Raw genomic sequence first — 14,299 nt, 5'->3', positions numbered from 1 at the left:
CCTCAAGTGATGCATTACATAGGTTTTTACATCAAGATTGCTACTCTGGGTCAGTCATTTTCCTGGCAGAGCGTACTACAGTACGATAGGGAATACAGGCAGAAACAGTGTGAACTGCAATTCCTTTGGGGGGCAGACAATACCTATGTCATGCAGCTCTTGCTTGTGAAAAGAGAACAGCCAAAGCTCAGTGCAATACCCCAGCCAGGTCGTACACTCTGACTTCGTCAACCAAGCCAAAGAGCCAAAATCAACCCACACTCAAACATTCCAATGTGCATCAAAATGGAACTCGTGGGGCGGTTGTCCATATACATCATGCCGTTTCACACATGTTTGCAGCATATGTTTTGCATCCAATCACAAGTTAATAGAGCATCCCTCAGTACCAGCGATGCAGTCTCATTCTGGGAACTACACTAGTCAGCAGGGCAGTAAGCATGATACTATGGGCATGCCACTGCATGGGACCTACACTATTTTTTCATTTGGTCCGTGCCAGAGTTACCCTTTGTCTCAGCTTGCGGCCAACTTCCATTCATGGGATTTAATGTTACAAGGGGACAGTGGGAGAGAATGGATATTAAACGTGTTATGCAAAGGTTTTGATATTGTCAACAGAGAAGAAATCCTTTCAATTGTACCCAGCGAAGTAAACAATTTACTGTACATTCAGACCCGTGAAGATCCGGGGTTGAATAGGTCTTCGGCAACCCATACTTTCCACAAAAGGCGACTATGCTCGCCGTAAGAGTCGACTAACGGGATCGGGTGGTCAGGCTTGCTGACTTCGTTGATGCATGTCATCGATCCCAACTGCGTGGACTGATGCTCATGATGTCAATCACTGGATTATCTAGTCCAGACTGGATTATTTACAGACCGCCAGCATATAGCTGGAATATTGCTGAGTGCGGCGTTAAACAACAAACAAACAAACTGTACATTCTGTTTTTATTAGAATTTATAGCTTATAGCATTATTGTACTTATAGTATTCTTGAAAATATTTTGTAAACCCCAAGATATTACATGTTTAATTTGAATAATTGTCCGATCTCACAGTATGCATTTCTTCTTTCTTCTTTAATCCTATGTTGAAACATGCTTGAACCATGTTTGCAGCTTCTAAAACTAAAAACATTTCACCCAAACACACCCCAGCATCCCTATGGTTACTGACCATTAACTAGGTCAGTTACATGCTCCCATTCCAGGTAACCTTACATGACTTGATAATGTTTGTATCTCTGCGAACTCATTCTCTGTCTCATCACCTCACTGTGGAGACGTGTTTTGGAGATCGAGCATCTGGGGATCGACGCTTTTGTAAGAACCCTACCAATTCTTCACGTACCATACCGGTTCCAAGTGTCAGAATCGCCAACGGGATCGTTCCAGCTCCTATGATTATCATCATCAACCAGACTTTCGTGCATGGGATCCTAATTGTTACAGCAATTATGCAGACCACCCCCGTGGCTGGGAGAGCTACCCCTGGTATCCTCCTTGGCGTGGTTATCCTAAAGCTTTGTCCTGTGACTTCCGCTCCCACACTGATTATACCACTCTCATTGGGATCAACCCTTTGTTTGTCATTGCAGTGAAGAGCCTCGAATTTCTTCTCCTTCTTGTAGATGTACATCTCTGTCTGTCACTCTGATTGTCCTCTCAGTTTCCAGTTCGGGTTCCTCCTATATCCGCTGTGACGACTCCCCTTGTGAGGCTCCCTTCATGCACAGTCACCAGACCAGGCTAACAATCCAGTGCCGAACCTAAATCATTCCTGCCCTCTGCCCTCCAGAATCATCCCAGGGTACCTCCTATTGCTAACTTGACTTACACACTAGCTCCAGCACAGACTGTTCCTCTTTGTTCAGCTATTCAAATTCCTACAGATGTTGATCCTTCACCAGCTGGTATCGATGTGGATCATCAAGGGAAGTGACATCTATGTCAGTAATGTTGCCAACTCTCTGAGTTGGATTTTTAACCTGCCCTTGATATTATTATGCTTTCGGTGGATCAGCATTTAACTATTTCATTAAAAATATTTTGTCCTTTCATCAACCAAGAAACCTATGCAGACTGGTTATCCATTGTTATCTTACCTCCCTCATCTTTTTTCAAGACCACATCATCTACCAGGGAGGCGGTGGGGTAGCCTAGTGGTTAAAGCGTTCGCTCGTCACACCGAATTGGGTACAATGTGTGAAGCCCATTTCTGGTGTCCCCTGCCACGGCGTAAAACCATACTCACTCACTCATCTACCAGGACGCACTATCTGTTTAATTTTTCACGGCCAATTTCAAATTCATAGTCATATGAACAACTTGCTGAGAAGGAGTTTGAGTTGGTCTCCTGTAAGATGTTTTTTCTCCTGACCCTTACCATTGCTGCTAAAGGGAATGAGATCCATGCTCATGTAGTAGGGTACTATTGCTATTTACATCATTATTCATACATCATCATCATAATCATCTTTATGTTGAATGTCAGTAAATAACTCTTTAAACTACTCAACACCCTTATTTTCAGTCTCTGGGAATCTCTCACCAGATCTTCCCCTTCAACCTTCTGTCTATCTTTAGACATTTTTTCACACCTGTTGGGTTTCCCTCAGTCTATTTATATCTTGCATCAAGCACTTCCTTTGATGCTTAATGCAATCTGTCTTCTAATTGGCCACCCTGGTCCTCTACAGGTAGCTTTCTCTTCACTTCGTGCTGCTGTTGAGGAGGAAGGATATTTTCTTTTCTTCAGGTATGGAATGGCCACTTTTCATCTGCTTCTGTCAGAAATTAATATCTATATGTGGGTGCTGAATTAAATTGAATAACATATATATAATTTAAAGTAATATTAAATTAGTAAATGGTATAAATTAGTATAATATTGATATTATAAAACTTGTTTGTAAAATAATTAACCACATGGTCCATTTTGGCTTTTTCAAGTGTTTAATAGTCAACTGATAGTAGTAATTTAACATTAAAGTTAGTTTTATAATGGTTACAAAATGGCTTTTGTACTTATATATTTAAGATAGATACCTGTAAATCGTCAAATATATGACTTCATGTGCTGCTGTTGAGGAGGAAGGATATTTTCTTTTCTTCAGCAGCAGCCACCCCCATTATAATAAACACATTATCATCATCTGCCTGTGTCTGTGTTGCCCAACGGCCCGAGCCGGATCATTTAACACCACCCCGGCTACACTCACAATGTTAACTGAGTCCAGTTTGAGAGAATACACAATGGGAGGGGTTTTGCTGGGACCACATGGTGAAGAATCAGCTTCCCGGACAGTCACAACCTCATGAAGAAATGCATTTATGTCTGGTTAGATCTCTTCACATCTACATAGAGATTGCAACCCACTTGGCGCCCACAAGAGACTCTTCATCCAATTTCCACGGAGGCCACAGTTATTGTTCAACAAGTGTTTGTTTTTTAATCAGCTGTAAACATGGTTCAAGGACGTTTCCAACATAGGATCAAAGAAGAAAAAGAAATGCATAGTGTGAGATAGGATAAGTATATAAATTTATAATTAATAATAAAATAACATTATTACATTGTTACAGGGCAGTGTCTGAAGGATACAGAAATCCCAAATGGTTTTTCCTGCAAGTGTCAAGGAAAATTCCGGGGTAAAAAGTGTGAATATGGCCAGCACTGCATTCCCAGTCCCTGTCTGCATGGTGGAACATGCATTGAGGGGCCTCACTCACACATCTGCCAGTGTCAGGCAGGATATGAAGGTACCTACTCTAAATGTTATTGCCATTCATTGCAAACATTGAGAAACCATACTGATAATTAACAAATGTTATATTTGAGATTATAACAGAGATTAATTCTTGTACTGTTTGTGCACAGTCCATCTGAGATGCAGAAGACATAAGTGACAATATCTTGATGAATTTGTGTCTCATAGACATCAATGTATTGTTTTGTTGCAAAATTATTCTTTGTTTGTATTTATTTATTATTTCCCATAATAGCCAGTGATGCACAGGAACTTTTCTTGCTCGGTCTTTGAAAGGCATTTAGAAGTGATACAAATAAGGCTAAAAACAATTATGAAAATTTGTTCTCACGAAGTGGAAGGGGGATATAGGAATGGGTGCCGTCCGTCCGTCACATTTCGTTTCCGGAGCAAATCTTGAAAACCGTACCATATTTCTTGACCAAACTTGGCACATAGATAGATCTAGTGGTGAACTGGTGAACTGGTGCCTTTTGATAGTTTGGGATTTAAAAAAACAATTTTTTTGAGTTTCCATGGCAACGACTTTGATTTAGACTGGAAATAGCGGTAGTCCTGGTTTCCGGAGCAGATCTTGAAAACCGTACCATATTCTTCACCAAACTTGGCACATAGATAGATCTAGTGGTGAACTGGTGCCTTTTGATAGTTTGAGATTTTAAAAAAAGTTATTTTTCGAGTTTCCATGGCAACGACTTTGATTAAGACTTAAAATGGCGGTAGTCCTTGTTTCCGGAGCAGATCTTGAAAAACGTACTATATTTCTTTAAAAAAAGGCCCAGCGAACATAGTTCACAGGAGCTAATGCATTGCACACACCCGACATGTCATATTGGCGGGGGATGTGAGTATTTCATGCTTGTTCCTTATAAGATAATAGTTTCAGATACAATTCTTCTGCTTATTGTATGGAAATTCTTTAAAGTTATATTATTGGGTAATTTTTAGTTAGATTCCGAGAAACGTGTACTGCTGATTGCTACTTCCGGTTTACAAGACAACACACACGGTAATCTTAATCTCTGCATATAAAACAATGCCAATCAGAACAGAGAATACAATTTAATAGGTAAATCATCATGTCTAGTGATATTTTATCTCAAATTTGTATTGGCCAAGTTTAATTGTTATAATCTGTTCGTTTTCCTGAATTCGCTGAAGCGACACAATGTTATTTTTTTTCTACAGGAGACAAATTTGTTTTTATTGCAGGGACTTTTTATGCACTGGTGATGTGCTTCATTCCGATTCGCTTTATCATGTTTATAGACGGGGTATATAAATTAGCATTTCATGCTTATTTTACGAGACAATACACATGTAATTGTAAATCTTAACCTCTGCGTATGTAACATTGTCCCGCATACAGTACACAAATACCACTGAATTTGGAAATCATCATGTCTGGTGATATTTAATCGCAAATTTAATGTTTTCATTGACCAAATTTGCAAACAGCAAAAAAACGTCACTCCTATTGCCGCCATGACCATAACCATGATAACACACAAGATGTGCAGTAAAGCAGTGTGCATGAAAAGGGAAGTAACTGCACATTATATTTAGTACCAATGTTTTTATCCCACGCCCAACAAAGTTGGGCCGTCCATCCGTCACGTTTCGTTTCCGGAGCATAACTCAGAAACCGTTCAATATGTTTTCATGAAACTTTGCAGGTCTGTCAGGTACATGATGAACTGGTGCCTTCTGCTATTTAGAAATTTTAGAAATTTTTATTTTTTACATTTCCATGGTATCAAGATGGACTTAGGTCCTGTGAGGGTAGGGTTCGTTTCTGGAGCATAACACATAAACCGTTCAATATTTTTTTTGGGTAATGACCATAATCACATATCACAGACTAATACCATTTATATTTCTTAAGAAATATTCCATGTAGATATGTCAAAATATGACTTGAAATGTTTTTTTCTTTCTCCCACCCTAATGAATTCACTAGTAAATGTAGTAACTGGTTTTGTCAGTTTGTACTTTCATCATGTTTTTGTGGAGAAGGTTTCATTTGTTTCTTGAACTTCATAGAAATTGTGTTTTGCAGCATTTTATTTTGTTTCTTGAGGATATTTTGCATTTACATCAAGTAGATGCTCTCCTTCTGCCTTTTACTCCTTACAAAATTTTGAATATTTTCAAATGTATGTATTTGTGTGATCAAATTTCACTGTTGTTGACATAATATACACTTCATTTGCTGGGCAGGAGACTTGGCCACGTTAGTGGCAAACTCTTCTTTTTTTTACAATTTCCATGACAAGTTCCACCTCGGTTGAAAAAGGTTAGGGTTTGTTTAGATTTAATTATGTCATAAATTCTGCAACAGGGGCGGGGGATATAGCCACTCTTGTTTGTGATTGATTTTAGACACCAATTACCGGTATCCAAGATATTCCTAATTGCCTCAGTGTGGAGTTGACATCTCTCTGCATCTCTACTGGAATGAACATAACTAAACGTTAGAGACATCTTGGGTAGTCATACTCAGTGAATTTGTTGATTGCATGACATCGTGCCTCGATGAACGTTAATTGCAGGAAATGGATTCAACTTCAATATTCTTTCTATGAGACATTTCAGTATAGATGCAAATGACTGGGTTGCTGGCATATGTCATTGTATCACAATTGCTTGGATCAATACTCAGGATGTATCTGTATTGTCTGGTTCAGATCTGATATTTAGACAACTGGCACATCATGGAATATTGCTGAGTTTACAATGCATAAACATGCTCTTGCTCTGACAATGAACAGCATTATTATTATACCGTATATTACCGTAGATAAGCTGCATTACTAGGACCAGTAATGATTCTGTAGAAAGGAGTTGGCCTTTGTAAAGCTTACACTTTCATTTAACTGTAATTTCCCTCCAATGTTTATGTAGTTTGTAGCTATCTATTTGTGTATGCTACAATTTCAAATGAGAAAATATGTATACATAAACAATTAGACTACTTCCCGGGAAATAGCCAATACATTGTGAAAACAGGTATATTTTTGTTTTGCAATGTTACCCATGTTTCTTCTGACTTAAAAGCACACTTTCTTTGTCTCTTGACACTGATACATCGTCTGCACTAACTATAACCTATGATAATATTGACAATGCTCATTAACTGTCAGGTGTTTCTGAAATAGGATGCATTGCTACTATAGGTGTGTGTTTTTGTAAACCTCTTTTCACTTTCAAAACTCCGCTTTGGAATATTTCTAGTGGAATATGTTATGAATTTACTGACATCAGCCACTAAAAAGAAGTTGTAGTTATCTCCTTTGATTTAATTCATTTACATATATGGAACTTAAAAGTCTGCGATATAGAATACTAAAATATACAAGCAAGATAATAGTGTCTGATGAATGTTGCATGTATTTACTTCAGGTGTCCAGTGTGAGGTGACAGCAGATATGTGCTATAACAATCCGTGTCAACACGGCAGTACATGCCATGTGTATGCAGGAGGAACATACTACTGTAACTGCACCATGGACAGGAAGGGGAGACACTGTGAGGAGCTCATATTGCCAGTCATCACTGGGGGCATCAAGGCTGAAGAAATATATGGCATTGCAGGTAGGAAACATCTTACTTCACCTCCTTCATGTTGGTATTCTTAGAACAGGAATAATTGTTACTTGCCCACTATTTTGTGTATAGTCTATTTGCAAAGAGACAGGTGACTGATGATCCGCATTGCCCTTCCAGTTCTTCTGTTTGCCCAAGATGAACGCAGAAACAGTTGATGCTAGTTATTTTACAAAAAAAAGTTTGGGCTCATACTTTAACTAGTTGTAGTGTTAAGATCACTTTGGGGAACAGGACCCTGGTCAGAAATCCCCAAAGCATATTAAGTTTAATCTCCGAAATGGCTTGATACATGCAGCTGAAATTTTGTATGATCTTACAATAAGGATGATCAGGTTTGTTCAAGGCATCAAAATTGGAATTTCTATGTGGCCACCAGGTAGCCATTAATTATTTTTATCCCCACCATGATGTCGGTCCTTTTGTCCACTTCTCAAAGGGTACTAATTTTCTCAAAAATTATTTGAGTCTGAGAAATTTTACACACTGATGTTTCTGGTCATAATCTCAAATGAGTGAAAAAATTAGCGTCATACATTCATTTTTTACAGAGTTATGGCTCTTGCGCTATGCTTTTCAACTTAGTGCATGCTGTGTGGAATTGACAAGTTTTCTCAGCAACTACTGAAATTACATGAACGAAAGTTTGCATGCTTATCTAAGAGAAACTTGGTTCGAAAATTGGTGCCATCAAGTATTGTTTTACAGAGTTATGGCCCTTGCTCCTTGCTTTTCTACTCAAAGCATCCTGCTGGAATGGGGACAAGTTTTCTCAGATACTACTGACGTTACATAAAAAATAGTTTGCAAGTTTATCTAAGAGATACTTGTCAAGACTGAATTCATAAATTTTCACATTTAATCTTTTTTACTGATGACATAAGGCGGCCCAGGTGCCTATCTTACGGCTTTCTAGGACTCTTTTTAATAGTTTATATTCACTACTATATGAACAAACAAAATTCTAATGTTCCTCATGGCGGGTGATGGTGATAATGCTGTTTTCTTGTTAAATTTGTTACATGTGTTGTTAGTAGTGGGAATCATCACATGCATTCCCTTTCTTTTAAGCAACATTTATGTTTACCTTGATTCATCCACCATACTGAAAGCTGAAGCTTCTTATGGCCATTACTCTTGACATTTGTTAGCAAAATGTAATGAATCTTAGTATGTATTCAACAGAACCATGTCCAAATATCATTTTATGGCTGAACTAATCCCTGTGTTTGTAAGACATGTTTGTTCCATACCCATGTTTTCAATGAGAAATAATCAAGCATGTGATTGGCACAAATTGAGGATCAAGGTTGTACAAACTGAAATTGTATTTAACTTCCATATTATGGTAGCTTTATACATATGACTTTCTGTTTTTAAGATGTCTTCCAAACCAGAAGTGAAGTGATTAAATTGGAAATGCATATAATTTTCCTATTAACATTGTCAGAGACCGATAACTAATTTCTACCAATTCAAAATCTCAATTACATCGTTATGTGTGTATTATGTATTACAGATGTCTTCACACACTTAAAATCTATGAAAACAAATGTCCTCTTCCCTGTCCACCTTCCATATCTAGTTGAGAGATCAGTAATATCCTCCCAAGCCTCTTTCTCCTCACTTCTCTTCTCTGAGTGTTAGTATCACATTTTCACAGTTGCCATAGCACATTATTATCCCCCGCCACAAAGGGGAAGGGGGATATTGGAATGGGTGCTGTCCGTCCGTCCGTCCATCACATTTCGTTTCCGGAGCATATCTTGAAAACCATACCCTATTTCTTCACCCAACTTGGCACATAGATAGGTCTAGTGGTATACTGGTACCTTTTGATAGTTTGGGATTTTTAAATAAAATTATTTTTTGAGTTTCCATGGCAACAACTTTGATTTAGACCAAAAATGGTGGTAGTCCTTGTTTCCGGAGCAGATCTTGAAAACCGTACCATATTTCTTCACCAAACTTGGCACATAATGTCATCTCTCAGTATTGAATACATTTCCTTTCTTGTTGGTAAGTTCTGCATTGCTTGAGTGTATGTTCCTCCAAAAGTGTCATGGACACGGTTGTTGCATTTATTGACTAACTTTATGAAGAAACACAACTCATTGCAAATACAACAATGTAACTGATCTTAAACCTACTCAACTATATAAACACTGCCTCCTATCCTGTATATATTCTTGTTAACCATACTCTGTACTTCACTTGGGGCGGTCGGGTAGCTTAGTGGTTAAAGCGTTCGCTCGTAACGCCGAAGACCCTGGTTCGATTCCCGACATGGGTACAATGTGTGAAGCCCATTTCTGGTGTCCCCCACCGTGATATTGCTGGAACATTGCTAAAAGCGGCGTAAAACCAAAATCACTCACTCACTCACTCACTCACTCACTCACTGTACTTCACTTGCTTGATAACGGTGTTAGAACCTACACTGAAACCATTGCTCCTAATTGTAATTAAGAAGTTGTTCGTCCATATGTCTCATCCTTATTCATTCCAAATACAGTTACATATTCTATCATAAACTGCAGATGGCAAAACAACACCAGTAATAACTTTTTTTAGTGCTACAATTAGGCCATTTACAAAAAGGCCCAGTGAACATAGGAGGAGCTAATGCATTGCAGACAACCGGACATGTCATATTGGCGGGGGATATGAGTATTTCATGCTTGTTTGGTTCTGGGAGTTGTCACACTGTATTGAAATTGTATCTTCAATTTACGTATTGCAGTAAGACTAGATAGTATTTATCTGACGATACAGCTGCAGTCTCTCACTCATCCTGTGCCGATATAAGACTCCAGGTGCTCCAAATGTATATGACTCCCACAGGGTGTTTTCACCAAGGTTTATGTTGAAGAAGGCAAAAAGGTAGGAAGTGGCCAAAAAGACAGTGAAACTCTGCCCTGAGCTGTAGAAGGACAACCCTAGGCCTTCCCTGTAGTCTCATACTCCAACACTGTCCAAGAGTATGTTAGAAGACCTACTGAAGAGACAGCAAGAGGTTGGTAGCCAGATCAGCAGAGATGGCTGTCATCAGAAAGGAGCAGCAATCACCCCTTCATGCTGAGAAAGCTCCCCCGGCCAAGAGACCACAAGAAAGGGAGCAAATGACTTCCTGACAGATCAGGGTCATCAGACCACACGGGTGCACAGCGTTGAGCTCAGACCTACCCACTTGGATTTGAACCAGATCAGATGGATGATAAAAATTTAAGTGATTCGCCCTGCTAGACTTATCTGATTCACTCCCATCGTGGGACTACAAACAGGGAAAATCCTTTTAGGACTTGGTGGAGGAAAATTATCATCTCTTGAAGGGTATCAAGCTGAATGAATTTATGCCCCACATGTTGGAATATGTAGGTTACCGTGGCCCATCCATCCCAACACTAGAGCTCTTCACTCAACCATGTCCCAAGTTACAGGTTACAAGTCATCAACCAGGTTAATGATGGCACGCAAAAATTGAGAAATGACGAGAAGCTACCAGTTCTCCAATTGCAACACCTAATGACCGAGTTAATGGTCCCCTCTTCCAGATCCTCCTGGTGTGGATGAAGACTGCTTCAAGTAGTCAAGTCTTCTTGTATGTTTCTGCTGATGTGTAGGCTCAATGATTTAAAATCAATCAACCAATATGCTCTGGATATTGAGGCATACATTAACTAGTTTGTGGCAGGAGTGTGTATTGTCACCCCACCACTAGAAGAATCTTCTGAAGGGTTTCTGGTAGAGGCTCTGGTTATACCATCTATAAAGACAAGATTGGAGTGATAAAGTCTTCTAAATATCATTGTTAAAATGCAGGAAGAGTTACTTGCCATCCATACATGGATGTCCTGCCAATTCACTAATAAGTTAGGAACAAATCAGGAGTTTTGTTATGACCCAGTTTACAATTGGATTCTTCGGCTTGTTTTGCAAGATAAGAGGATAAAAGCCCATGCTGCGATTCTTTCTTTTTTTTAATGTGCCTATAATATCATAGAGAGCAAATTGTTTATTTGACCAATGAGAGCCATTCTTCCAATACTGTTATGATATCCATGACTCAGTTCAAGATATCTGATTGGTTGTTAATACAAGATATGCGCATGATCATAGATCTCACACTGTGAGGTGAAATGAAATGAAATGGGGGTTTAATGTCATGACCAAGATTATCATTACATTTATATAAAGACCTGCATATGTTTGGCTGCTTGTGCAAGTCCGGACTAATGCCGATTTGTGCTAGCCCACTGAGAAACCATGCTGCAGTTTAACATGAATACCCCACTCAGACACAGTATACTGACTCCCAGCCGACCAGTCCTTGTTTTAGCCCCTTGATACTTCACAACAGGCAGGGTAACAAGTAACGTCATTTGCTTTGTCACTGCCGGGGATCAAACCCCGCACTTTCCGCTCTCCAGGCAGACGCTCTACCACAAGACAAAGGAGACTGTCAGATCTCACAAGGCATATGTTATATCCACACAAATTCCAGTACGAAACTTTGCACCTGAATGCCAAGATATCCTCCTTTATCCAGGATCAGGCAGAAAAATTGAGACATTGGACACGAATATAACAGTAGATCTGTGGAAGTATTTGCTTATAATCTTGACATTATTCTGATATAGGACCTTTTGAAGGGATTTCTTTCAATGTACACCTTATATTGGTCAAAACGAGGGAAACAGAACCATAATTGGATGGAAACCACTGACTTATGGGTTCAATCTTCTCTTTTAATTCAGTAGACTAGTACAGGGTATTACTAGTTGTCCGAACAAACCGATCTCTTGGGTATAATCAGGCAGTGGTGTAACAGAGGTTTTGTATTTGTCAGAATTATCAAACAATAGTTTTTATTGTTAGTAATTCCAAGGATACTACTTCTTCTGCAATCTAGGATAGCTGATGTTGGAATGAAAAGAGGTTTCCTACCTTGCACATGTGCAGGTTTTTTGGAAGGCAGGATACTATTACTTGCACAACTAATTATGGATAGTTGACAGTAATTTTTTTCTTGTGATGACAGCCAAATTACAGGATTTCTGGCAAAGATGTAATATTCTTTGAATTATTGACAATGATAACTATTATATGCTGTCAACCGATCTCGAGGGGTATATGGTGTTAGGCTCACACACAGGGTACTTATATACAGCTGACTAATGACGTAAGTGAATAGAGGTACTTCCCTTTACCCAATGCATTCAGATAAACATCTGTTCATTTCAGATCAAAGATACATATGTGAGATAAGCAAGTTACCTGAGGTGTGTTCCATTTGATTTCACACCGGGCTTCATGAAAAATAATTGTCTGCTCCTAAACCAATCAAAAGCTGGTATTTTAATGTAATTTGAGGTAATGTTTGTCACTGCATATGACATGTATTTTCCCCAACCGTCATCATTCAACCACAATTTTCTCATGATGGTAAATGGAGACTTAAGAAATATCTGGTATGAGGTCATAGGCATGCATTTTACCAAACTGAAGATAATGATATCATTCTGTAAATGCATGCTAATATGTAACAATATTTGTGGCTGCTTCTCTATTTACAAGTACTTGCAAACACTTTTCTAGTTAAAAGAGACTATTTGTGGCCATTACTTTGCCAAGTTTGAAATCTCTTCATAATTCTATTTATTGTTTCATATCTTTTTAATAGTCCTGGAAATGTATGCTAAAATATTTTGAGTGTTGATTTTGAAAGCTATTTATATTAATGGATGTCTTTGTTGATATTTTAAACTGTTGACTATATGTCAGGTGAGCTAGAGTGTTGTAGCACTATATTTTAGTGGTTGAGTGTGTAACCAGATGAGCTTCAGCGTATGAACTTCATATCCAACCTGTTGCCTAATTGACATTTACCAATTGTCCAAGCTACGAGCTCATTGAGCACTAAGCAATAAGCACAACTATTGTCCATTGCTATTTTTGCCTGCTTATGATTGCAAGTATTGTTTAGAATACTCTGTTGTTTCATTATCAGGTGTTGGAGCTGGACTTATCTTCATCGTGCTCATCTTTGTCATGTGTCGCATGTGGAGGAGAAAGAAGCGAGAACGTAGAAGGAACAACATCACGCCTGGCATTGCAAGCGGAGATGATGAGATTCAGTATCATGGCATGAAAGAACATGAGATGAAACGCAAGTTAAGCAACCCAGATATGGCTGCTGTTCACACTTACACACCACAGCCTCCCCCTGTGCCCACAAGACCTGCCTCCTACACTCCTAGTACACATGACTCACTCAACACACTTAACAACTTTGACACTGTCAGAAACTATGGCAGTGCTGCAGATGAGTTGGAAACAACAGGTATCCATAACATCCCAACATTCCAAGAATACCTGCAGACGTTCCAGTCTTCACACCGAAGCAGTCCAGTAATTCCATCAACTCTTCCTCCGCCACCAAGATCTAATGCACCCTCTGATTCAGATTCCATTCAGAAACAGCCATGGGAGTTTGAGTACCCTAATATTTTGGAGAATTACTCAGAAGGTAAGAAAATTTTTTTATTTCATAGTAATTAAATCCAATCCACATTTTTTACATCTCCTGAAACTACAATGTATATGAAGCTGAAACTTTGCATTAATGATCCTAGCTTTGGTGTCTCTGGAAAACTGTCACAGAATTTTAAGTGAATTTTAAACATGAACATTAGGGCAGCCATATTGAAAATATTGTGTATACAGGATGACATATGTTTTGTGGCACATTTTTATTGAAATGGGTTTCCGTGCGTGCGTCCCGAAATCGTTTCCGGAGCATAACTCAGAAACCATTAAATATTTCTCTACGAAACTTTGCATGTCTGTCAGAATCATGCTGAACTGGTGCCTTTTGCTATTTAGGAATTTAATAAATTTTTATTTTTTATGTTTCCA

At 38.7% G+C, this 14,299-nt stretch overlaps 1 protein-coding gene across 5 annotated transcripts in view; it reads left to right on the top strand.

Moving 5' to 3' along the window:
- The window catches only part of LOC124151847 (protocadherin Fat 1-like), a 243,775-nt gene that overhangs the window by 213,677 nt on the left and 15,799 nt on the right, over positions 1-14,299 (top strand). For all 5 annotated transcript variants that reach the window (XM_046524511.2, XM_046524510.2, XM_046524507.2 and 2 more), the window contains 3 exons: positions 3,591-3,767; positions 7,178-7,369; positions 13,392-13,910. In XM_046524511.2, the coding sequence (XP_046380467.2) occupies positions 3,591-3,767; positions 7,178-7,369; positions 13,392-13,910 (888 nt within the window). The remainder of the gene's footprint in view (positions 1-3,590; positions 3,768-7,177; positions 7,370-13,391; positions 13,911-14,299) is intronic.

Source organism: Haliotis rufescens, unplaced genomic scaffold (genome assembly GCF_023055435.1).
Source record: "Haliotis rufescens isolate VD_foot unplaced genomic scaffold, xgHalRufe1.0.p SCAF_7, whole genome shotgun sequence".
Lineage (NCBI taxonomy): Eukaryota > Metazoa > Mollusca > Gastropoda > Lepetellida > Haliotidae > Haliotis > Haliotis rufescens.
This window is presented reverse-complemented; position numbering and strand designations above follow the sequence as displayed.